This window comes from Halichondria panicea, chromosome 3 (genome assembly GCF_963675165.1).
Source record: "Halichondria panicea chromosome 3, odHalPani1.1, whole genome shotgun sequence".
Lineage (NCBI taxonomy): Eukaryota > Metazoa > Porifera > Demospongiae > Suberitida > Halichondriidae > Halichondria > Halichondria panicea.
The window spans coordinates 3,973,316-3,998,560 of record NC_087379.1 but is presented as its reverse complement, the minus strand read 5'-3'; the positions used below and the strand labels follow the sequence as shown (position 1 = coordinate 3,998,560).

The 25,245-nt window shown below is 40.1% G+C and overlaps 2 protein-coding genes across 6 annotated transcripts; one reads left to right on the top strand and one right to left on the bottom strand.

Moving 5' to 3' along the window:
• Window positions 1-46: 46 nt before the first annotated feature.
• On the top strand, window positions 47-22,782 carry LOC135333555 (deleted in malignant brain tumors 1 protein-like). Of its 4 annotated transcripts, none has more exons than XM_064528521.1 (67): window positions 47-199; window positions 3,022-3,189; window positions 3,537-3,695; window positions 3,799-3,957; window positions 4,364-4,483; window positions 4,580-4,777; window positions 5,761-5,919; window positions 6,052-6,183; window positions 6,378-6,602; window positions 6,713-6,892; window positions 6,943-7,122; window positions 7,175-7,351; window positions 7,408-7,524; window positions 7,628-7,750; window positions 7,888-8,124; window positions 8,180-8,341; window positions 8,398-8,577; window positions 8,775-8,948; window positions 9,017-9,145; window positions 9,236-9,355; window positions 9,422-9,598; window positions 9,694-9,855; window positions 9,913-10,278; window positions 10,353-10,478; window positions 10,540-10,674; window positions 10,771-10,911; window positions 10,970-11,104; window positions 11,154-11,330; window positions 11,458-11,631; window positions 11,876-12,100; window positions 12,543-12,701; window positions 12,787-12,975; window positions 13,042-13,221; window positions 13,279-13,404; window positions 13,781-13,906; window positions 14,041-14,166; window positions 14,271-14,393; window positions 14,474-14,644; window positions 14,717-14,896; window positions 14,951-15,187; window positions 15,264-15,419; window positions 15,516-15,713; window positions 15,766-15,927; window positions 15,985-16,208; window positions 16,324-16,550; window positions 16,657-16,753; window positions 16,929-16,974; window positions 17,032-17,285; window positions 17,341-17,389; window positions 17,481-17,587; window positions 17,638-17,704; window positions 17,767-17,892; window positions 17,937-18,173; window positions 18,307-18,410; window positions 18,464-18,522; window positions 18,756-18,898; window positions 18,995-19,233; window positions 19,691-19,864; window positions 20,140-20,319; window positions 20,434-20,521; window positions 20,582-20,829; window positions 20,887-20,938; window positions 20,986-21,086; window positions 21,137-21,258; window positions 21,377-21,639; window positions 21,731-21,833; window positions 21,892-22,782. In XM_064528521.1, exons 2-67 carry the CDS (start codon window positions 3,138-3,140, stop codon window positions 22,619-22,621), a joined length of 10,974 nt encoding a protein of 3,657 aa, XP_064384591.1. In that variant the 5' UTR covers window positions 47-199; window positions 3,022-3,137; the 3' UTR covers window positions 22,622-22,782. The 4 variants fall into 4 exon arrangements, with proteins under 4 accessions (XP_064384591.1, XP_064384590.1, XP_064384589.1 ...); XM_064528520.1 differs by lacking the exon at window positions 47-199 and adding an exon at window positions 2,795-2,955 and having other exon boundaries at window positions 9,425-9,598; XM_064528519.1 differs by lacking the exon at window positions 47-199 and adding an exon at window positions 2,795-2,955.
• LOC135333587 (synaptobrevin-B-like) lies at window positions 22,730-25,131 on the bottom strand. 2 transcript variants are annotated; one of them, XM_064528571.1, is made up of 6 exons: window positions 24,970-25,131; window positions 24,876-24,918; window positions 24,674-24,752; window positions 24,538-24,617; window positions 22,936-22,999; window positions 22,730-22,884 (listed from the first exon to the last, which is right to left on the bottom strand). In XM_064528571.1, exons 1-6 carry the CDS (start codon window positions 24,984-24,986, stop codon window positions 22,856-22,858), a joined length of 312 nt encoding a protein of 103 aa, XP_064384641.1. In that variant the 5' UTR covers window positions 24,987-25,131; the 3' UTR covers window positions 22,730-22,855. The 2 variants fall into 2 exon arrangements, with proteins under 2 accessions (XP_064384641.1, XP_064384642.1); XM_064528572.1 differs by lacking the exon at window positions 22,936-22,999.
• Window positions 25,132-25,245: the final 114 nt, after the last annotated feature.

Below are 25,245 nucleotides of genomic sequence, written 5' to 3'. Positions count from 1 at the left end.
TGGCTTGTTTTTAATTAGCCTCGAGACCAGACCAGGCCTGGTCTCGAGGCTAGTTTTTAATCAGCCATGGCGGCCGGCTTCCTTGTCCTGGTTGTGGATGTCTATCATGCATTTGGACCAGTCTTATACCATAGGCATAGTCCACCTGTAATTGGATGACTGGATCATGTCAACTGATCTCAGTGTGAAGAAAAATCTGGTGGGTCTCTCTTCTTGATAAATTATGAATTAATTTTACACACCTAGATATAATTATCCATCCATCTGTCTAGACCTAAAATATGTTGGGTTGCAGCTGATGTGTTACGTACTGGCTGATGAGCACACACACATAATTATGACTTTAGAGTGTGCAGGTGCCTTTTTAACAGTACACATTCATGGAATGACAATTTTATCATTGTTGAAGATTAGGCCACTCCAAGTGATACTCTGGTTTCTGGTCCACCGCCCGCATCAGATTTTATTCTTGGATTTCTATCTCATTATTGGATTTCTATCCCATTATTTCTACTACAGTGCATCCAGTCTAGAGAGTAGAATACAAAAATAGGTGAGTAGTTGTACTTAAATGTATCTCAAGATTGGAACATTTCTAAGGAATTGTGCTCATACCATTGTATAGGTAAAAGAATAAGCTACAACATGATTCAAAAATATTTCCCCAAAAGTTGTTGTAGTGGGAAATAATTTTAGGAGATAATGGGGGTGATCGTAAAAAAATGTACGTAACATCAATTATCTCTGGAACTACAAGTATTTCTGGAAAAAAATTTCTTATCAAAAGTTAGACAATTTATTCAAGCTTACTCCGTGTAATTTTTAGACCTTAGCCGTGAGATTTTCTTCAAATCTCTCCCTAACCGAAACGGCACTAAAAACTAGCAATTTTGAGCACTGCGGAGGATGTGTAGATATTTAAGTAACATCGAATCTTTCATAAGTTAGATCCCACTTGTGTGTGTTTAGCAGGGAATTATGAGCCATAATCTCATAGTTTCCCAGGGAATTATAAGCTTGAGGGTATAATTAAAGTACAAGTATAATTTTTGAATGTACAGAAAGGATAATAAAGCTGTATAGCTGCATGATAATTAGCTATGGCTGTTCAGTTTTTTCACTACCAGTTTCTATAGCGTTTGCTGGGTTGATGGTAGAGTTCACCAGTATCTTTTCTTGTCTCTACGAGGAACACTAAGAGCCAATGATTTTAACAGTTCTGGGTCCATTGTCACAAGCATGATGAAAGCATGTCTTCAACTTGTAGCATTTGTCAACTTTGTCCTCCTGTTTCTATCCTGCAGCCATGTTTCAAATTGCAGTAGACTCCTGTGTCTTTTTGGGAACGATAGTGCACTGTAGCATTGCTGCAAGCTGTTCCTTGCTAGCTAGCCGTACATATCAAAACAGTTTACTGAGAAGCTTGAGCTGGGGTGGGGCTTGAGTGCAGAGAAAGAGGAGGCTGGGCTCATTTGTTGTAGAGCGCTTCCTACACAAGGTGGAGTCACTAGTTTGTCCATTCCAATGTTGAAGCAAGGCCAATGCAAAGGTTTTTTTTAGCAGAAATCATCTAGACTAGCTTGTCAGAACAGGACATTTTCAAAAATAAAACTGTTGCTAAGGCTTGCTGCTTTTATAGATACACTTCTTGCCTGAGGCAGCCAATGAAAAGTGGGATCTAAATCAGTTAGCACATGTGCATTCGGTATCTATGGTTATAGTGTCCCTCATCCCTCGGGCAAAGCCCTCGTGATATGGGACACTATAACACATAGATACCTCATGCCCATGTACTATCTATAACATAGCCAAACTATCTATAGATGTTGTGACAAAGTTCCAAACCTTAGCCGGAAACCGTTGGCCTTTTCTCTCCCTAACCGAATACCCACTATAACAATTGGGTACTGTTTTATTAATCACCACAAACCCACCACCTTATGTTGTCATGGAAACAATTTTGGATATGTTGTAGCTTATTCATTCGCCTACACAATGGTATCAGCAGATTTTCTTAGAAATGTTCCAATCATAAGATATTTACATTTAAGTACAACTACTCACACATTTTTGGTATTCTACTCTTTAGACTGGATGCACTGTACGCATGCGCATAATGGTCCATGCGGTACAAAAATAGTGTGATAATGATATTCATTTGCAAAATAATGAGATTCATAAGGTGAAACTGATAATGACATAATGAGAAAAGCCGCCCGCCCGCATGCAATTAGAAAAACTTCAGGACCAGAAACCAGAGTGTCACTTGGAGTGGCCTTAGCTAGATTACATAGCTTTTGATCCTGAACATTTGTTTTGGAACGGTTTCTACCATACTCTGCGTTCAAGAACAGACAGCTACAGAGCTCTAATCAAAGATCTTCTGGGATAGTCTTACAGCATAATTGTCAGTTGCATCTAGCTGGAAACTGTAGCAAGTTGGACAACAAGAGGCTGCTTTGCATAACTTCTTTTCCTTCTTTTTGCCTCCAATTGACCGCAGCGGTTAACACGCCAAGAAATCTTCGGCGTGTCGACACAACTTCTACATAGGAAGTTCCCCAGACCCATGTTATCGACCTAGCGTTCAAATAGCTGCGCGAGACTACGAAAATACTACGCACCAACTTCGCTCTATACGATTACGTATGATTGTGTATAGTATAAATCTTCTGTAAACCAGTACGCTGAACTTCACAGTCTGCAGCAACAGCTGGTTCCCTACATTCTTGTGGTCAGCTTCTAATACATGTATCCTGTGTCTACAGCTAGTTTTTACCAATAATGTAACGTGATATGCCACACTACATAAAATGAGACCACCCTGCTGGCATATCAGTTTTACTAGAATCAAGGCCTAGTGTAAAGCCTGGAGAGGCTAGCTTAGAAGAATGTGCTCTCATACTAAGCACTTCTTGCTTTGTTGGTGGTTCATTGTGCAACTTTTAGGGTTAGGTAAGCAACTTTGTGAGCTCATTAGGAGGTAGCTATGCTAGGTATTACTAATGTTGCCCATAATAGGAAAGTGCCAGTGCTCTGACGGAGATGCCAGATTAATTCAACAAGAAACAGACTACCTTTGTGGACGTCTGGAAGTGTGCCACTCTGGAGTATGGGGTACTGTGTGTGACAATGGGATGGATATAAATGTGGCTCAAGCAGCATGTCAACAACTTTCAGCCGGAAATGGTACATGTTTAATCATTTTGCAATTGTTATACATATACCATGATATCACTTTCCGCACATTACTTGGAATAACCGTATATCAGATTTAGAATGTGTTTATTGCAAATTGCGAGTTCGCAAACGAAAGACATGCAACGAGTGAGTATGCCCATGCAATTTTGCTGGCAATTCGCAATAGTTAGACCCAATAAGGCTTGTACAGTATCATTTGCAAATGATTAAATACGCACTCGATCTGATTTACCGTATGACACTGTAATACTCCAATGAACCAATTCTTGTATAATTTTATGCCTCTTTACATAAATCGCTCAGTACAGTGTGCATTTGCAATTTTCCCACTGTAGCCACTAACATTTCAGGCGATGCTCTCTTAGGTGAAGGAACCGGTTCTATATTTGACATTTCATGCACCAATTATTCAATGTCTTTGCTGAATTGTTCCATCACTGATTCTTTAAGCTGCAGTCTCCATACCAATGACGTCTCAATCTGCTGCTCATTTGGTGAGTGATAAATTTTGTTGTCGAGCTAGGTACGTACTTGTTGATTGGTTAGTTAGTAGTCAGGTGATTACTCCAACGTCGGGTGCTTGCTCATATTCTCTAGAATGCACTGATGATGATATACGTTTGTTGGATGGTGGTGTTCCCTCAAGAGGGCGGATAGAGACATGCCGCAATAATAAATGGGCTGTTCTGTGTCAAGACCTACTGACTGACACAACTGCTTCGGATGTTTGCAATTCCCTTGATTACTCCCCATATGGTATGTGAAGGGAGTATTCAATTCCATGTCCGCCACTAATTGTCATAATTGTATGTCATACCCTGGGGGATCATTGACATATTCTTGGAACATGTTTGTTGATTATGATGAATGTGAGTTTAATGAAGCAATTAGTAGGAGCAAGCGTAGGAGTGGGCCTAAGTATAGGCTCAGGAAAATTAATATCCAACATTGGAACATGTTTTTAGCATAATTTGATTATGATGAATGTGAGCTATTTGTATTTAATGAAGCAATTAGTAAAAGCAAGTGTAGGAGAAACCTATATCAATTCGTAGGGCATATAGGCTCCAGACCAAGCTCCAGACCAAGCAAAATACTCACTTTGAAATTAAATTTTATTTACTGTTTCAAAAATCATAAAGAGATCATCGATTTTATTCAGGTGCTGTTAGTGTGAATGGTGCTTATTTTGTGTGGAGCAGGGCTAGTACTACACTGATACGGGCTCATGATGGTGGAAACTGTGTTGAAAGAGGACAGTATCAGGGAGTCATATGTCAAGGTTAGTGATAGTTATCTCTCCATGCGTTTGTGATGACTGCTTGCACACTTTGCATTTAGTTTACTATATCTATCATGTATATTTCTCATTCACCAGCCAAATCAACAGTAGCTGGAAATTGCAGCCATGGGGCAATGAGACTTGTCGACTTGGTTGATGATCATACTACAATGACCAGAGTGGGAAGAGTGGAAGTTTGTGTCAATAACGCATGGGGAAGTGTCTGCAAGAACAGTTTCAATTCACCTGAAGCAGATGTTGTTTGTAATCGCATCCCTGGCTTCACTGGTGTTGGTCAGTGTAAACATGTTACCATCCGAATACTTATACAGTGACAGATCCAGGAAATAAGAAAGGGGGTTTCAAAAACGTGCTTACGCCCACGCACTGTGGCAAGAATCTTGGCTAAAGGAAATTAAATACTATTCTGGGGGAGATACGACATGTAGGAGCAATTGGGTTATTAACTATTACATACCAATCACATGCTGCGATTATTGTCGAGCCAGCAAATAATTATGTGTAGCTACGTGATGACCGTATACCTGAGAACTAACAGGCTAGCTACATAAAAGTGATTATGCGCTGCCTGTTGTTTTTATTGGCTATAGGATTCTACAAACGCTGATTTTTCTGTATCTAAATAGCAACAATTGCAGCACATGATAATTATACCTAATTGCTCTTACATGTCGTACTTGGATCTATGCTCTTACTCAGCGTTTTATTACGTAGCTAGCTAACTGGCTTAGCAGTTAGTTGACTAAGTTGTTGATCGATCGATCAGATCTCTCACACATTATCTAAATGGGGGTTTCATTTGAAACCACTGAAACTCTCCTAGATCCGCCACTGCTATGTTAAAACAAAATAATTGCCTTATTTGATTAGTTACAGGTTTTTAAAATGGGCCGAAAGTACAATCAAAGGTGTATAATCGTATCTTACTAGAAATTTCTTACACGTACAACCTTATTTTGATAACTACTGGAGATTAATTACCTTCATCAATTTGCTAAGGGAATAGAACTATTATTATGTATGAGAACTAGAGTTGAGTTGAGCGTCCATAAAGTTTTCATAACTTTTCATAGTTTATACTCCCATTACTTTACTCAATTTCTAAATTTCATATATACACCATTGGATTCCTTGCTAAAAAAACGCTTTTATCTATAAATTATTACGCTTTGGTAAGCTCCAACCAGCTTTGTCGAGGGTGTGGAAGCCAGTTTTCGTGCGAAAGTTCTTCAATAATGACATTCCTGCATGCACAGGTGCTATTGTATCCGTGGGCAATGGAACGAGTCCCATCTTCCTGGACAGCCTCCAGTGTATCGGCACTGAGACTAGTTTGGTGGACTGTGCTGATGAACTTAGACCAGTCGGGATAACAAACTGCCAAAAAGACAATGTTGTAATTGTTCAGTGTGCAGGTATAGTTATTATACATGTACTGCTTACAGTATTCATATTTCTCTCAGATCTATGCCTCAAGCATCACCAAAATTTGTGCCAAAACTTTGATTGCACAAAGCATAATTATGTCACATCGTTTAATACTACAGACCTCAATGAGTGTGCAAGTGGTGATCCTTGTCCTGGGGAGGGCGCACTCTGTCAGAACTCCTTCATGAACTACACCTGCGGGTGTGCTCAGGGATACGTCCTGACCGATAATGGAACATGCGTTAGTACAGGTATTTCTTTACCTATGAAAACGGATAAGGGATAAGGAAAGAATGAAGGATGAATAGTCCTCCTCTTATACTATCCATGAAGAGTTGCATAGAATTTTGGGTTTCTTGCTAAAAGTGTTCGAGAATATAATACGGTATTCATGTTGCATATAGATATTATCCAAGTGCCTACAATGACAATAATAATTGTGCAGCTTGCTCAAATGGGGAAATCCGACTAATGATAGGAGAGGATGAAGACTCACCAGACTACGGAGCAATCGAGCCCAACTTTTTTGTCGTGAACAGCAGTGATGTGCTCAGGGCAGGGAGGGTGGAGGTATGTGTAGATGGAGTATATGGCACCATCTGTCAAGACGGCAATTGGGGAAACAATGATGCCTCAGTGGTTTGCAGCCAACTTGGATTCTCACCCTATGGTGCGAGAAAGATAATCGTAGAATAGTTATGGCTACGTGTGTGTCTACAGAATAGAGAATAATTACACTACAATTTGTTTGCGATCATTTGAAACTTGCTGTTTCTATAGGAGCCTTTCCATTGACCAGTTCCGACTCACTCTTCCTAGAAGGTAGTCTGCCTGCTCTGTTGGGAGGATTAGATTGTGCTGGAAATGAGACAGACATTTTTGACTGCCAAAGAAGTGATGATACCTCTGCAACATCTTGTGACAGATTCCAGGACGCAAGAGTAGTCTGCCATTCCACCTGTAAGTCAATGAGTGTGTACACATTTAGTGTATTTAATACGTACTTCTAGCATATTTGTTGCTAAATGAGAGTGCTGAGTGCAACGATGGAGCTTTGAGACTTACTGGAGGGAGCTCCACCAGAGGTAGACTGGAAGTCTGTGTCAACAACGCATGGGGAACTGTGTGTTCCCATGGTTTTAACGAGAACGCTGCTAATGTTGCTTGTGCTTCTCTTGGCGACTATACAGGTGATTGTTGAGTTGTTGGCGATTTTAAACTATTATTTGCTCAACCTTATAGCATTACCGGTATTTGAAAATCTGACTGAGCTTCGTGGATTATCTGATGCCCCAATTTTCCTGAGTAGTGTGAGTTGTGAGGGAAGTGAGGAATCTCTATTGCAGTGCAAGTCTACCCTACCAGCTGGCCTTTACATACCGTCACTTTGTTATTCCACCGTGGGACTAGAATGTCAAGGTATAGTGATTCGTTGACCACACTATTGACAGTCACTGTTTTCATTGATTATTCAGATATTGATGAATGTCTCAATGCCAGTCTGAACAACTGTTCTCAGCGTTGTATGAACACCATGGGTAGCTTTTACTGCTATTGTGACAGTGGATACGAGGGGAGCGCAGATTGTATTGGTAAGTCAACCTACACGTCTCACATGATTGTCTGAAATTAATCCTTAACAATAAGTATAATTATTTTAATTTTGGGAACAAATTTATCACACCACCCTTGCAGACATTGATGAGTGCTCCCTCTCTCTGGATAACTGTAGCAAGTTTGCTACCTGTGACAACACTGAGGGTGGATTTGATTGTAGCTGTCGCCGTGGATATGAAGGAAATGGATTTGCTTGTGCTGGTACATCATTCTCAGTCTAATTTTATTTTATTTAGTGCCATAAGCTTATATACAACACACAAACTAAACTATACGTACATGCTCGTTACGTTACTTCATCAGCTACATGCAGTAAAATGTCCTTCTATATTATATAGATATGTGTATCATGGGACAGACTAGACTCTTACTTGGAGATAGGAATCAATATATCACGAACACACTTCCTCCGTGGCTTAAGAATATTGAGGAGTTCTTCACTTATAATGACATTCTGCTTGCTGGGCGTGTGGAGTACTGTTCAAGTGGTGGTAGCTATGACACGTTGTGTGGTGACTCTTGGACCAACAAAGAAGCATCTATAGTCTGTAGAACACTTGGATTGTCGCCCTATGGTAAAAAACACAGTTCATTTTTATGGTATAATTATTTTGACCTTTATAATCACAGGTGCAGTGGCTGTTACAAATGGTGGCTTTCGCCAAGAGACTCTTCCTCTTCCCCCTCTCTTGACAGTGAATTGTGATCAATCAGAAAGTACTTTGTCCGAGTGTGTGTTCTCCAATGCCGTAGATATGTGTACAAACAGAGGTGTTGGTGTAGTTTGCCAAGGTGAGCAAGAAATAGAACCTGTAATTAATTTGATTTACTACCTCTGACTGCTACAGTACCTTCTACCATAAATGATACGTGCACTACTGGTGATTTGCGACTGGTAGAAGGGGCACATGAGCTGGAAGGTCGTCTGGAGGTATGTGTCAACAGAGCCTGGGGCACTGTCTGCAGTGATGGATTCAGTGAAAGTGATGCCAATGTCGTTTGTTCACAACTTGGTCCTCGTTACAATGGTATGTCAGTCTTTGCTTGGCTTGATGCATGCAATATTCAATCTCCTATTTGATACTACGTGCTTACATGTACTTTACGCTGGTAATTACTGGGCAATTATTATTGTAGAATGCACTATACTCATGATTGTATGCATTTGGTAATCTGCATGCGAACACTATGATTATCGTGAAAACGTGTCATTGTTTCTGTGTAGGAGTCCTTGTACATCCGAATGCTGGTGTGTTTGGTGCTGGGACTGGCCCAATTTTTTTGGACAACTTGGCTTGTTCTGGTGATGAAGAAACTTTGCTTCAGTGTGACTTCTACAGCCGCTCTGTTGGTCTCCATGACTGTCTGCACTCACAGGATGTGGGGGTCACATGCAGAGGTATTGTGTTAATGTTTAAGCAGTACTACGTGATGGAGCCATTATTCTGTTGCCATTAATTGTTACAGATTTTAACGAGTGCTCGACTGATAATGGTGGTTGTGAATACGCCTGCAATAATCTTGTTGGTTTTCCGTACTACAATTGCTCCTGTCAGCTGGGCTACATTCTGAACAGTGACAACAAGTCATGCATCGGTGAATAATTATTGTATTATACCGGGTGCATAAAACTCGTCTGTTAATAATCACAGGAGTATGCACTCTATATTCTGTTTGTCCTACCAGACATTGACGAGTGTGAGGTTACCATCTCTTGTCATGACAACGCCACTTGTTCCAACACCAATGGTAGCTACATCTGTGAATGCAACGATGGTTTCTTTGGAGACGGAATCACTTGTGATAGTAAGTTTATTAATTTTAGTAGCTGTACTTTACATTCATTCCTCGCTCTACGTCTTTCTGCATCAGTAGTCGCTTGTTTTGAGGGTGATGTTCGACTTGGTGATATTGTGGACAGTGTATCCTCATCTGTGGTTGGTAGAGTTGAAGTCTGTTTTAATCACACGTATGGTACCATTTGTGGTGATGGTTGGAGTAATGCGGAAGCTTCAGTGGTGTGTAAACAGCTGGGCTTCAGCTCATATGGTGAGAAATTCTTATTTTAAGTTTGCACATGGATAAATTAAGCCTCCTTCCCCCTATACCCCAGCAGAAATCATTAAATACTCGTTACTTTGCAGGAGCTGTACCATTGACTCGAGGGCAATTTGGAACTTTAATGCCGCCAGATATACTAGCGAGTACAGAATGTAGAGGCAATGAAGAGAGCCTCCTCCAATGTAACTACTCGACTGATACCAGTGGCTGTGATCGTTTTAATGATGCTGGAGTAGCATGCCAAAGTAAGCTTTGTGTTGCAGTTATTGAACATTATAATTATTATATCAACACAACTCCAGACATTACTGAAGAAAACACCAACACCACTTGCATGAATGGAGAGATTAGAGTAGTTACTAGCAATACTTCTCAGCAGTCTATTGAAGGCAGAGTAGAGGTGTGTCTTAACAATGCCTGGGGCAGTGTATGCGGAGATTCCTACTTCGACTCTGTGGACGCTGGAGTGTTGTGTGGGCAATTGGGCAAATACTCACGAGACAGTGCAGAGATAGTGTCTGGCTCCCCCGGCACTGGTCCTATCTTTGTGGACAGACTGGAATGCTCTGCTGATGACCAAACACTTTCAGACTGTCGAATGACCTCTCCACTGGGTGTGGTGGATCGATTGTGTGACCATTCCATGGACATCAGCATTAGATGTATCGGTAAGATAAGTTCTAGCTAGTTCTGCATGTATGTAGGCATTGTATATCTATTGTTTGTTGTCCCTCTCTTGTAGATATCGATGAATGTAGCAATTACACACTGAACAACTGCTCCCAAACGTGCTTGAATGTTCGTGATGGTTATGAGTGCTCTTGTAAAACTGGATATCGACTGTTGCCCGATAATGTCACTTGTGAAGGTATTATAATAGTACACCATTATTAGGAGCATGGTGAAACTCTGGTTGAATTCCTCTACAGCAATCGATGCCTGTCTCTCAATGGAACTCAATAACTGTAGTTCAAACGCAAAATGCAACAGTACTAGTACTGCACCTGGCACTTTCGAATGTACTTGCTTCAAAGGATATGAAGGAAATGGTGTTTCCTGTGAAAGTCAGTTTTTTGGATTGATTACCCTATAATTATAGTTAATTTAAATGTATTATACCACTGTACGTACATCCTTTCCCTGCCAACTTGTATCTACAGATATCAATGAGTGTGAGGATCAATTTTTCTGTGGTAATAACGCTATGTGCTTCGACACTGAGGGAAGCTACTGCTGTATGTGTGCAGTCGGATTCTATCCTATCTCTGTGGAGTGTGGAAACACTACCCTTATCTGTGACGGTAATTGTTAGGCATTATAAATTGTAGTTGCATGGGCTGCCTTTCCCTACATGTGTAGATATTGACGAGTGTGCACAGAATGAGACTAACACCTGTGACATTATGAATGGCTACTGCAACAACACTCAAGGCGGCTATGAGTGCCTCTGTAACTTCGGCTATAGCAGCAATACCACAATGAACAATACTTGCAGTAAGCTCATGTTACACTTTTTCTCTAACAAACTAAGTTGCTGTTACAGGATGTGAAGAAGGTCAAGTTGTTCTGTTGAGTGATAGTCAGCCACCTAGTGTGGATCAAACAGAGGGTAGGGTGGAGGTCTGCATAAACAATTCCTATACTGCTGTATGTGATGATCTTTGGGATGAGCTTGAAGCTCTAATCATTTGCAGACAGCTTGGATTCAACGTCTCCATCCGTGAGTGTTATTCACAACAGTATTATTTGAGGTTTTGGTTAAGATCGTTAACCATGGAGCATTGTGGCCATTTAATTATTTAATTGTTTGTCCTGCAATATGTACCTGCATGTATATTGACGTGCAGATGAGGTGGTAGCTGTTAAGGAAGCTGCTGGACAATATGGGGCTGGGAATGCCACGATCATCCTAGATGATTTGTCTTGTTCTGGGGAAGAGCGCAACCTACTTCAGTGTGAGCTAGGTGGTCCACGGCTACACACTTGTGACATTTCTGAAGTAGCTGGAGTCCAGTGTGGAGGTGATGCACTATACAATTGTACATGTTACTGTATGTACTCTGTCTATTGCATACGAACCTTCGGCAGTATAGCTACTACCGTATTACTAATATTTCGAGAATCAAAAACCTTTGCGAACCTAATTGCGAGTGCTTATGACAAAAATAAGATCACAATTATACTATACTAATCCTTAGTAATACAGTACCTAAATAAGAATCTTTATTGAGGTTGTTATCTTTACCCTTTTACCTGTGATTGCAGTTACCTGTATTAACGGCAGCATTCGTCTCGCGGTCGGTGATGACATCGACTTGTTTGTAGACACAATGACCAAAGAAGAATTGGTGTATATAGATGACACCTTGAGTGAGGGCAGGGTAGAGATCTGCATGGACGGTCGTTATGGCACTATCTGTGCGGATGGTGACAGCTGGTCATTTAATGAGGCTGCAGTAGTGTGCAGACAGTTGGGCTTCACTGCTAATGGTATGTGCATACTGTACCACGCTATACACGTGTGTCTATTCTGTTAAATTGCTAAATGAATGATGGATGTGTGGATTAGCCAAGCAATAATTATGCATGAAAAGCAGTGGTGTCAGTCAGTTAAGGCATTTAGTAAGAGCAGCAACAACGTTCTATCTAAACATGCAAGATTTGGTTTACGAGGTGCAAGGTGAAACGCGCCCTTGCATAATGGTCCTTTAAACTATCTACTGTAAAGCGGGAAATTTTTGTGGGTGCGCATTTCAATGCCAGGAAACCACACCCACCAATAGCCATGTGAAATAATAGTGCTTGGAAGTTTATACCAGTTTTAATTTTTGCCTCTTCTGTCTGCCCTCAAAAATGCGAAATTTTACACCTCACAAAGTTCCCGCTGTACGGTACTATGTTTTGAGATGTACACTGTATTAAAAACCAACAGGTGCTTCACCAGTGGGTAGTGGTTTCTTCAGCACTGACACTCGTGCAACACTGTTCGATCGTGTTACTTGTTCGGAAAGTGAGGTGAATGTGATGCAGTGTGCACGCAAACCATTCACAGGTGAACAGTGCAGTCATGATGCAGCAGTGATTTGTCAAGGTATAGGCACCTACTTATGTATGCCAGCTACCAGTTTTACTGAGTTACTTAATGCATGTATGTTCTGTTGTATGTACATGTGTAGATCCAGCAACAGTTGATGCCTCTGCTACTCAGTGCATTAACAGTCACGTCATGCTGTTTGGTAACAGACTCAATAATACTGGTAGAGCGCAAATATGCATCAACAACGTGTGGGGAACAATATGTGACAATGGAATCAGTTCCAGTGAACTTCGAGTGATATGCAGACAGTGGGGACCTTATTCAGAAGGTGAATAAGTTTACGAATGTTTGCTGTGCCTAATCTTTTTATGATACCCTATACTTTCTGTTGCAGGTGCCATTCTTCTCCATGATTCACCCTTTGGTCTCGGTAGTGGACCGGTATTCCTACAGTTCAGTGGATCCCGGTGTGACGGGTCGGAGGAAAACTTGCTCGACTGTGATCATAGGCCACTTTCTCTCACCACACCTCTTTGTTCAGATCATGCAAATGATGTAGCAGTGGTGTGCCCATGTATGTTTCAAAACTTAGTTTAACAATGTTATTATATAGTGAAACTATTTTATTCAGTGTGTGATCCGGACACAAATCAACCTTGCCTACAACAAACTGGTCCAAATTCGATGTGTATCTACAATTCCACAACGTCCTATAGCTGTGGGTGTCGACCTGGATTTCAAGGAGAAAACTGTGATGGTGAGCATTCAGTAAAGAATAGTCAAGAGTATTAGCCCTCTTATGATTTCTTGCCTGCATGAGCAACATCAGCACAAGGCAAGAAGGGCAAGATCTATGCCTACTATAGTTAAAGCTGATTCAAAATGCATGGGTGTGTATATAGTCAATGTGAGAAACACAGTACCGTAGCAGGTAATTTTTGTGGGCAAGATGACCTCAACGGAAATTTTACCCACGAAAACGTAGGCGTGGTTTACCGGAACGCATGCAATGCAGTGCACGTAGTGAAGCAAACGAAATTTTACTCACGAAAATCACCGCTGCCTAAGTTCAACAGATTGTTTACCCATAAAAATTACCCGCTATTCAGTATGCATAATAATAATTCTTCCAGACATCAATGAGTGTGACACTGATGATGGAAGTTGTCATAACTGTGAGAATACGGATGGAAGCTATACTTGTAATTGCTCTCATGGCTTTGAGCTCATGTCTATAAAAGACCGCAAATTCTGTCAAGGTAATCATAAATTTTATGTAGTGGGTTTGCAATGATTAATTGTTAGCACTTTCATTCATGTCAGTACAGTACAGTTTATGGTAATGAAATCCATAAGACTAACAAGTTATGGTTGCTTTTATTGTTGTCTGCAGACATTAATGAGTGCGAAACTCTCGAAGCAGTTTGCAATGGAAGTACTTTTTGTAAGAACACAGACGGTGGCTATGTTTGTACTTGCAATGAGGGCTATAAGGTTGATGACAACAATACCTGTCATGGTAAGTCACCTCTAATATCTTTTAGTTGAGTTGATATAATTCAATGTATTGATGCAATGTATGTGAATCAACTATAAAATTAGTATGCTCTGTCCCATCCTTAGATATCAATGAGTGTGAAGAAGGTGGAATTCACAATTGTAGCGAGTATGCAACTTGTGATAATACAATTGGAGGATTTAACTGCACATGTCAATTTAAGTACAGTGGAGATGGGTTTTCATGTGGTACGTTTAACTTTCAAAGTAATGCATGATACGTACAACACATGTGTGAGCTGCAGACTTTCAGTCGTAACAATTCACAGGTTGTGCAGAAGGTGATATTCGGCTGATGAATGGCAGTGTACCGTCAGAGGGTCAGTCTGAGGGAAGAGTTGAAGTGTGTCGTGGAGGAGTGTTTGGGACAGTTTGTGACCGTTACTGGAATGACTTAAATGCTAGAGTTGTCTGCCATAGGCTTGGCTTCTCAGGAAAAGGTTAACTTTTAGTCTTAGTACTTATAGCTGTCTCTTGTATGTAATATGTTTATATGTGTGGCCATATTTCAGATCACGCTGCCATCCGGAGAACTCTCACAAACAAATTGTATGGCAAGGCCCCCAACCTTTCTCAAATACATATGGACAAGGTTCTTTGTAGAGGAAATGAGACGTCTCTATTAAGCTGTCAAAATTCACAAAACATTAGCGATTGTAGGCACGTAGATGTTGCGAGTGTTAAGTGCGAAGGTAACCTGACTGCACCAAAGTAAGGAGTACATATTTATCTATACCTTCTTGCAGTGCCTTGCTTTGAAGGAGATATTCGTTTGATACCCGATGAAGAGTCAAGTGAAGCATTTTACACTAAACTCAGAGAGAATAACAATGTTGAGAAGGAGTTTATATTTTATAACGGTCGGCTAAGGCTTGGGAGAGTAGAGATATGCCATGATCGCTCCTACACCACTGTGTGCAGGGATAATTGGGACAATCTAGACGCTTCTGTAGTGTGCTCTCAGCTTGGATTCTCTCCAAATGGTAAGTTTTGTGAATTGAGTGCTATAGCTACTACATGTAGGGTAGTGAGTATAGTTCCTTTTCTTTTTAATCGCAGGAGCAGTTGTAGGACCGTCTAAATTCACCCAAAGGCAATTAGCAGTTTCACTCATTGATGTTAACTGTACTGGAAAAGAGGCACATCTCACAGATTGTGATAGTGAGAGCTCCAGCGTGTGTGTGGGTGGTGATGATGCTGATGTCGTGTGTCAGGGTGAGCAGAAACACAGATGTATTAGCACAGAAATAATGATTATTATAGCGGTGCTTGCCTATAAAATAATTGTGATCGATCATGTATGTGTTCCAGGAGTGGAGACGGTAAAATTTACTGAGGAAAATTGCTCTCATGGTGATATCAGATTGATTAACGATGGTGTACCACACTTGTTTGAAGGAAGACTGGAAGTTTGTGTGAACAATGTATGGGGCACTGTGTGTGAAATTGGTTTTGATCGCCTTGATGCACAAGTTGTGTGCATGATGGCTGGTTTTTCTGCAGGCAGAAGTAAGTTATATAATTATTCTGTTGATCACTTTGTTCACAAAATACTCTTAAGATCACATGTTCAGCACAATGTATGGACCTGGCAAAGGGCCTATCTTCCTTTCTCGACTGGATTGCGCTGGAACTGAAGACTCAATTTTTGATTGCAACACATTTGACTTTTCCAGTTTGCACAATTGCAACCACAACCAAGACATCAGCGTCATCTGTGAATGTGTGTACTGTTACAATGTCATGCACAGTGCATCGTTTTTATGACTCATTTACACAGCTACATGCCCTGAAATAGAAGAAATAGGATCATTTGGCACTTATCTCTGGCTCGGTGATATAGTTGCAAAACAAACAATTTCGATACCTTGTGAATTAAATTGCAGCGGTGTAATAGTAGGTCGTGAGGCCATAAAGACATGTGATGAGTCTGGAAAGTGGGAAGATACTAACTACTCTGCGTGTCCTACTGCAAACACTTGCTACTTACAAAACCAAATCCAGGTCTGTATATAGCATTCAGTTATTTTAAACACCATGTACGTATGTGCATGTGTAAGCAATGTGGTGTCAAGTGTTATGTAACGTGTTGTGCATGGACTTTCATCATTCACCTCAGGAGCTTACTGCACAAAATGCCAACAGCGTTGTTGCAGATGTCTCGGCGACTATCAGTAGAAGTGACGATGAAGATCAGTCGTCTGTCACCATTAAAGTGCTTTCTGAACTTTTTGAACATTTTGCCGGTCAACCGCCTCTCCCAGAGGAGGCCGTACAGGACCTTGTAGGCATTCTCAGTGATGTGAGCAATTGGACACTCGATGCTCTGCAGGATGATGCTCCAAGGTCTGCTATATGTCAACTACATGCATGTATATAATTACTGTGTTTACTTGTTATGCATTGCTTACTGCATTGATTGTGAACTGCATTGATTGGGATTTTTTTATAGTATGGTTGAAACGTTTGAGTCCATCTTTAACAACTTTGATTTCACAACAACTGGCATTACCACGTCATCTCCATCTGTAGCATATATCGGAAGAGAGGTTAGTGATTATTCGTTTGCATGCACACAGTAGACACTGACTGGTGCAGCACCTTCATCTAAGATACCACAATTGCAAATCTGTACATACAGCTGAACTGAAGGTTACAGGATCTTGAAAATAATATTATGTACCACATAGATATCCCTGTGTTAACTATTCCCTTATCGTCCAGGTTTCTTTACAAAGTCTTCAACAATCTGGCCAAATGTTTTCATTAAGTAAGTGGTGGTATAGTATTGGTGCTTTTACATAATTATTCTAATCTTTTCCCACAGATGATGCTGGGCCATCTTTCACCGCGAGGAGCTCTTCAATGAGTATCAGTTTACCCCCTTCAGTATTTAGTAAATTCTCTTCTCCAAACATCCGTTTATCTTTCTCGGCATTCTCAGATGCTAACTTGTTTCCCCTGTCGCCTCAAACAAACAGGAATCCCAGGTTCCAAATAGGCTCGCCTGTGATTGGAGCCAATATCCTTGATCAGGCACTTGTGGGTAATGTCACCATTTCGATGATCCTTTCAAACACAGTAAGATCAGTAAAATTAATTTGGCACTTACTTATGCTCTTAAATTATTTTTCAGAATTATAGAGCGCCAATTTGTAGTTTCTGGGACTCAGACTCAAGTTTGGGTATGTGTTTGTTTTCAGTAAACATTTTGTAGGCAGAGATTAGACGTCACAATTATAGCATGACTGACATTCGTTAATCCATTGTTTATAGGTACTGGAACCTGGAGTAATGAAGGCTGCTCTCTTGTCACTTATGACGAGAATAGTGGCTTAGTGGAGTGCACTTGCAACCATCTCACCAATTTTGGACTTCTTGCAGTGAGTAAGAAACAGTGGAATAGCCAAAACAGCTTATTATGTTTTTGTAGAATACAAATCCTGTCAGTTGCCTCCCCAACACTCATGAGCCAAATGAAGACTTCACGGAGTGTATTCGTAAGTTGTAGATCAGCGTGTAATAATATATGTATGAAGCTACATATGTTTTTCACACTTAGCTCGAACTCCTAATGTGACATTGGGAAATTACAGTTCTTCGGTTGATTACGGAAATGTGTTACTGATTGTGTGTGAAACTAGTCCATTATTCCGTGTTGAATGGAGATACAAAAATGGCACGCTAGGTACGTACTTCGATTTCTGTGCAATGTTATGAGTATTTTCACAGTGGAGAGAAGTTTTAATGACGGGCCGCCTTCGGACTATGCTGGACATCTTTACTCTTTTAGAAATTCTACATCAAGAGTTGACCTTAGGACATTGGTGTTCAGCAACTCAAACATGGACCGCATCGATATTGGCTTTCAAGACGTTCAAAATGAAATATCACGTATGTACGAATGTGTGGCATCCAACTTTGAAGTAACTAATACTTCTGTCACTGTCACTCCTCGTCCTCGAACAGGTACATGTGCTGTAGTAGCCCTATAATTATATAGGTACAATATTGCATTGTTTAAAGAATTGAAATAAGAGCTACATAGGTTGTAGTGTACTTGCATGGCTACGTCTTCACATTGTAACCCTTTATACAAAAGCTGAAGGGAGACCCTCTTTTATGAGATTTTCTACCGATCCTAACATGCTGATGCGCTTTGAACTGAACCCACCTGCACTGTTTGCTGGCTATATCAGTAATCAAGTAAGTGTTTAAATCATATAACATTTCTAAGTGTTTAATCTGTCTTCAAACAGATTGTCAGTGAGGTTGACGAAATTACAGCTGCTCAATGCAGACCTCTGCCGGATGGAAGGTTTGCTAATTTGGGCACCAGAATAGCTAAATTACATAATTATGTGAACTTTGAGTGCTATTATCACTAGAATAAGATACATGTAGCACAGACCTATCCAGTACTTGTTGTATGATGTCATATATAATTGCTTTATGGCTTTATTCTGCTGATGTAGCCCATTCGCAAACGTTTTTCACTCGCTAAACGTTATAGTAATAGGATTCAACACACATAATTTTAATTGCTCGCAGGAGGATGGAGGACGTTGAAAATTCCTGGGATAGGTACGATTGTATCCTGACTAGTAGCAGTGATAGTACAGTCATTACAAACGCAGCCAGCAACGTGTTGCAACGCCTACGATACCCAGTTGTTGTCAAGGACAGTGTGAATGGTGCGTGTGTATGTTAGTTGACCAATGACGGCAATGAGTGTCAATTCCTACGTACATGTAGATCTACACATACTTGTTTTTTTCCTCGCATTGTAGTATCTAATCAAGGATTCTGTGACTCTGAAATCAATAACACTGTGCTGCACGGAGTGTATAGCTGGACAGAAACAGAAGTCGGAGGCAAAAATTCATTTTTATGTTATTACAGGAGTCTGAATGCACCAAACAGCACTGCTACTGTAGCTAGAATATGTAATGGACACAGAATGTGGTCAACCTACACTCCAGGAGAGTGTATTAGTGAAACTACATTTGAGTTTCAACGGATTTCACAGGTAAGTCTATAATTTTGGTGATACTTTAATACTGTATCACATTAAAGCATTCAACAAAGCCACTTTGAGAGTATAGTCCCTTCGTCCTGTGTCACTATAGAGACAACAAAGCCACTTTGAGAGTATAGTCCCTTCGTCCTGTGTCACTATAGAGAGTTAGTCTCATGAATCACCTGCACCTTATAAAAGTTGGTGATGTATTTAAAGAACGGCAAGGTTGTGAATGGGGGCTCGACCTTGGAGAGTCAGATTAAAGATCTTACTCTCAATCCCCACTCATTTGGTGCATTCAACATTGATATGGTACAGCTAGTATGTATATACACTAAACATATTATTATAGGTCATGCATGAGACTAATAGAGGGAGTACGTTTAGGCTCTTAATTCGGTTCTGAGCGTGCCACTACACTGATTATTTTTCCCTTCGCAACCTTTTGTATATTCCATCTATACAGATTGGGATAACTTCTGAAAACATTGAAATGGTTGTAGAACAATTGGCGAATGCTGTGTCATTTGCTGCCACGGATATGCGAGATCAAATATCTGATAATGCAGCAGTAGTATCATCAACTTTGTCAAGTGCAGCAACAGTGGTGACCTCTGGAAACTTTTCAATTAACATTCCTGTAAGAAATTAAATGCATGTTGCATGTTCAGTTGTCTCGTACTGCCTGTACTTATATTATAGATCTGAATATCCCTTGCATGCACATTAAAGATACGTGTATACGCATACATTTTGGTCTTAAATTGAAAGTAAAAAGCTCCTCACTTATTGTATGTATATCTAGTACTGGTATGTTACTAACCAGTCTAGAGTTGTAGGTTGACATGAATTATACCGGTGGTGCACTTTTCACATGGTCCCTTTAATTGTTATGTAAATGGTTTTTCACCATAGTTTTTGACCAATGTCTCTGGAGTTGTTAGTGCAATCTCTATTTGGCCATCTAAAGCTATCAGAAACTCTTCGACAGAAGTTGTGTCGTCATTTGATACATTCGCTGAAAATCTTGTTAGCCAGGAGAACTTCACTAACAACACTATTGAACAACCACAACTCTTGTTCAGGGGACAGCAGGTACAATCTATGTGTAGTCGTGCTCTGTCTGCTCTACATCTTTATGTTGTATAGTGTATGTGTCAGATCATAATTACCAGTCTCAGTGTATTAGTCATGATTATAATGATTCAGGGAAACCTGTCAACTCTTCGGCAAGTTGGATTTGTGTTTGATGTGTCTGCACTTGACTTAATGACTGCTGTGAACAACTCATACAATGGTTAGTGTTTCAGCAGTGAATCAAAATTGGATACGATACTCTACACATACCAACACACAGATACAAGCCCTCCAGCTTACAACAAAGTTACAGTGATGCTCCCGAGTGAAGTCTTTAAACAGACTGAGTCGACAGGTCTTGCTTTTTCTGTGTACCCAAATTCATCTCTCTTCCCTCTGGATGAATATCTTGACAGTGTAGGTCTTATTGTTGGAACACCAGTCGTGGGGGCAATTGTGGCCAACACTTTCATCTCCAATCTGACACTACCAGTTACCATTACCTTGCCAATCATCGTTAACACTGAGGTGAATACAATTTTCATGCATGTACACTTAATTCAACTACTGATTTCTTGCTCATAGAACTATACACGTACCAATCCCACTCACTGTGTTTCGTGGAACTTCACTACTGGTAAGTATAAACTAGATCTATAGTGTTGATTGTTTACTTGCCTTTAGGAAACTGGAGTACTGATGGCTGTTCTGTGCTCGATAGCAACATCACTAATGGATCCATATCATGCCAGTGCAATCATCTCACCAACTTCGCAATCATTATGGTATGTATTCACGATTAATTTTGTTCACTATCTAGCATTCATAATAATAGAATATTCAAGCAAGACTTAGCCCACGAAAGAGTGATGAAGTTCTGGATGCAATATCTTATATTGGATCTGTACTGTCAATCATAGGGCTCATCATAACGATCATTACGCTCACAGGATCAAAGTGAGTTTATATTGTGTGGAATTTCAGGAAATTTATGCTTGTGAATGGTTTGGTTATAATTATGGCTAAAGCTTGTGCATGTGACTGTACGTACCATGAATATACTGTAAATGTGCAGGAAACTTCGCTCATTGGACATTACTTACTTTCAAGTGCAGTTCTGCATCTCTGTACTTGGCATGCTTTTGACATTCATGATAGGGATCGACCGAACTGAAATTAAGGGAATCTGTACATTCATGTCCAGCCTGTTACAATATTTTGTGCTTTCTTCAATGTTATGGATGGCTGCTCAAGCATTGCTAATGTTCCGCAAGCTAGTTTTGGTCTTTGGAATTATCACAAAAAGATTCCTATTCATCACTTCCCTAATTTGTTGGAGTACGTTTACCATAATTGTCATGCATATACAAACGAATTATGGCATTTATAAATAGATCTACAAATCTGTAATAATTTTGTTTTCCTGCAGTACTTCCACTCGTATTTGTAACAGCCGCTCTTGGAACACTGAGCTCAGGAAATAATTATCTAATTTTCAGTGGCACAGATATGGCTGAGGATAGATCAACAGCGTAAGTATAAATAAATTGATGTTTTTGTAATAATAATAATAATTTAATTTGATCCCAGGTGCTTCATTAGCAACCTTTATGTACTCCTGGGTACTGCACTAATCCCAATATATCTAGTGCTGATATTCAATTTGATTGTTTTTGCTTGTGTTTTATGGGTTATTATCAAGAAAATGCACCAAAAACAAGGTGTGGGGATGAACAATACGTCGAAGCTCAATATCGCTAACTTGAAACTGATGATGGGCATTTTCAGTATATCTGTGGTCCTAGGCCTTGCTTGGATATTTGGTGCTTTCACCTTCGATAAAGCATCCGAATTAGTATTCAGCTATCTCTTTGTTATTTTCAACGCATTTCAAGGCTTTGTGTTCTTCATATTTGTTGTGATCGTTAGCTCTGAGGGTCGAGCCTTTTGGACCAAAACTTTGAGGCTAAATGCTTTATCCAAACAGCTATCAAAAGGCAATAAAACCACTGGAAACAATTCAAGGTCACCATCCTCACCAAATGAAGTTATTTCATATGCAAATACTTCTACGAGACAGAGGAGCGATTTCACGAATAGTATTGAAAAAGAAAGCTCTTTTGAGGAAGCTTACATACCAGAAGACAGCAAATATTCTGTACCAGCGCAATCAGTAGATTTGGGTGACAAAGAAAATAGTATTGAGATGACAGTTATTCCAAATTCAAATCCCTACAATGACTCGAGTACCACCTCAGCCTCCATTGATTTATCGCAAGACGTCTCTATTGTACTTGAATGCCAAGAGAACAGTAGCTAAGGCTGTAATAATAATTATTGTGTATATCGATCTATATGTAGTCTCAGAAAAAAACAACACTTACTTTTCAATGCTGTCAGTAATACCACAGCTCTTCTATAATTATCCTTATATTGATCGTAATTTTATGTAAACGATGAGTGATTAATTGTCAAAAATGATTAGCCAAATATAAGTACGTATACACACACTGTCATATTGATTGTCATAATGCATGGTACGAATGCAAGGCTGTTATCTTTTGAAGAGACTCACAAGTACTCCTGCAAAATATGTTTTAAGGATTCAATGGTGTGATATAATTATAGACCTACCTATCAGAATGACAGCCAAGACCAGTATGATGACCACAACAATTGTTATTAGAATAATCCAAAGCTGTAAAAATTAACACAGCTTAGCTATAATAATATAGGCCATTATTATGAGAATAGGCATAATTATACCAAATTATGTAAACTATAAGTCACTGGGTCTGTTTCTAATTAGTGAGAGCTACATTGATTGTTAACATTATGATCGACTTTAAATGCTGATCAGTGTGTCATACCTCCTCTGGTCCAAGACTATACTACCTTAATTTGCTTTGGAAATGCATGCATCGATTGCTGATTTTGCATGCAGAGGCCACTCGATTATTGATGGGCGTGGCTCATTTAGAGTCATTTCGGTATCTCAGTCATCCGGATGAGGTGGGGATACCAGCCTCCTTTGCAGGCCCTCCTTTTTCTGTTCTTTGTCACAATAAGAATTAAGAAGAGAAAAATTGGAGGAACAAAGAAAGACAGAAGGAAGCGACAAAGAAAAAGGATGCTAAGTCGCGTGATCCCCTACTGACGTAGACAAAATTTAATGAGCGTGGGCGAGATAAAATCTCAATAACTGTCCTCCCACACACGCAGTACTCGGAGTGAATTTACCAGGAACATGATATATCTGTACTAGGGGGTATAATTTTATGAACAGTATAATTATAGAGTCAGCCTTCGTGAGACCTTTAGTCAGTAGAGGAAGTATGAAAGACTAGAGTAGACTACTGCTGTAATAATATATCTACTAGTCAAGTGGGTCTGTTCTGAACTCAGGAAAAAACTGAGATCTAGATCTAGATATGTAGTCTTCAGTCTTTACTAAGTAAGCCCTCGTCTACGATGTCTCCACACTTGATTCTGGCGTACTATCTAGGATGCTAACAGCTTTTATGTTAGAGTTTGCAATGCGTAGGCATGCTGTAGCCTTTTGCTCTGTCAGGCTCCGCCCAGCTAGTGATTGCCCACGTTCATTTTCACTTGTCTACCACTTGTCTACTGTCACGCGACTTAGCAAGGCAGGGTATTTGTATCTTCCTTCTTTATTACTTTGTTCCTCCAATTCGTCCCGTATTTTACCTTATTGACAAAGAACAGAAAAAGGAGAGGCTGCGAATGAGGCTAGTGGGGACACCAGGTGTTCGGATAATCAAGGCTCAACTCTACTAAGGCTCAACTCTACTGAGCAAACAATGGACAAGTGTTAGTGCAAGGACTTTCTTTGCCTCTACTACATGTAGATTATTTTATCGAAGTTCAAAAAGCAGAAGAAGATTGAGCGACCTGTAGCCAAGTGCTACTTCCTGTGTCCTACCACTGTGAAGCTGTACAACTAAATTTCACACGTGGTCTAGTATGCCAGAATTACAAATCCTACACCATAAATAGTATGTCACAGTTGACATTAACAAAGGTTCATTGTGTGCAAGACACGTTGCGCTGTGCACAGTGTTTGTGTAATAGTGTAATAGTATCAGTTTGACACTATATATTAGGACCATACCGAAACTAGCTAAAACCAACTGATTACAGATCGCAGTTTGAGTGTGAAGAACATCTAATCAATATGGAGCTGTACTCTAGTGGTCAGTGGACCTATATACTCACCTTATACGTCTTACAACACTCCGCCCTATTCACATTCTCGGCAGATTTCTTGAAATCTTTTGCATTTTGTTCCACGTGATCTATGATTATAACAATACTGAAATGTATATTCATACATGCATACATACATACATACCAACTTCGTCACTCAGTATTCCCAAATTGTATTCACGCTGTTTTATCTTTTTCACATTTTCCGTTGTTTTGTCCTTAATCTGGTGAGGTAAAAGGAATGATTTACACAATAATTATTCCAATTCAGCAGATGAGATTAGGATACAGGATACTGTTCAATTTATTACATTGCAGATCTTAGACTACTTGTAGTAGATTTATACCTGATCCACTTTCTTATTTAGTTCAAGCAGCTCTGTTCTCTCACTGTCAAGATAAAGGTAGATAAAATTAGCTCATAGGTTTCTGCCAACTTACCCATCGGCATGAGACATGACTCCAGATACTATGTGTCCTTGCAAGACAGACTAGAACGCTAGCTATTGGTAGTTGCAAGAGTGAGAAGAGAGCTGCAAGGCTCTGCTAGCTGATGCAGCCAATTATGGCCGATCATTACCCACTCTTTGATTCTGCCTAGTTTCGCGAGAAGCCTGTCTAATCTCGACTAAGGTTGGGCAGCTGGTCGCGAGACTAGATTCTGCCTGCATCATCGATCAGCACTGAGTGGACTCTAGTCGAGCGCCGCCGCCCAAC

Excerpts from the sequence above, each read along its gene's own strand:
- LOC135333555 (XM_064528519.1), top strand. The coding sequence starts at position 2,892 with ATGTGCTCTCATACTAAGCACTTCTTGCTTTGTTGGTGGTTCATTGTG. Across the intron at positions 6,893-6,942 it reads AGTAGTCTGCCATTCCACCT|CATATTTGTTGCTAAATGAG; the intron begins GTAAGTCAATGA and ends ACGTACTTCTAG. Across the intron at positions 12,702-12,786 it reads TGCAGCAGTGATTTGTCAAG|ATCCAGCAACAGTTGATGCC; the intron begins GTATAGGCACCT and ends GTACATGTGTAG.
- LOC135333587 (XM_064528571.1), bottom strand. Across the intron at positions 24,753-24,875 it reads TAAATAAGAAAGTGGATCAG|ATTAAGGACAAAACAACGGA; the intron begins GTATAAATCTAC and ends TTACCTCACCAG. Across the intron at positions 23,000-24,537 it reads AGTGTTGTAAGACGTATAAG|CTTTGGATTATTCTAATAAC; the intron begins GTGAGTATATAG and ends TAATTTTTACAG.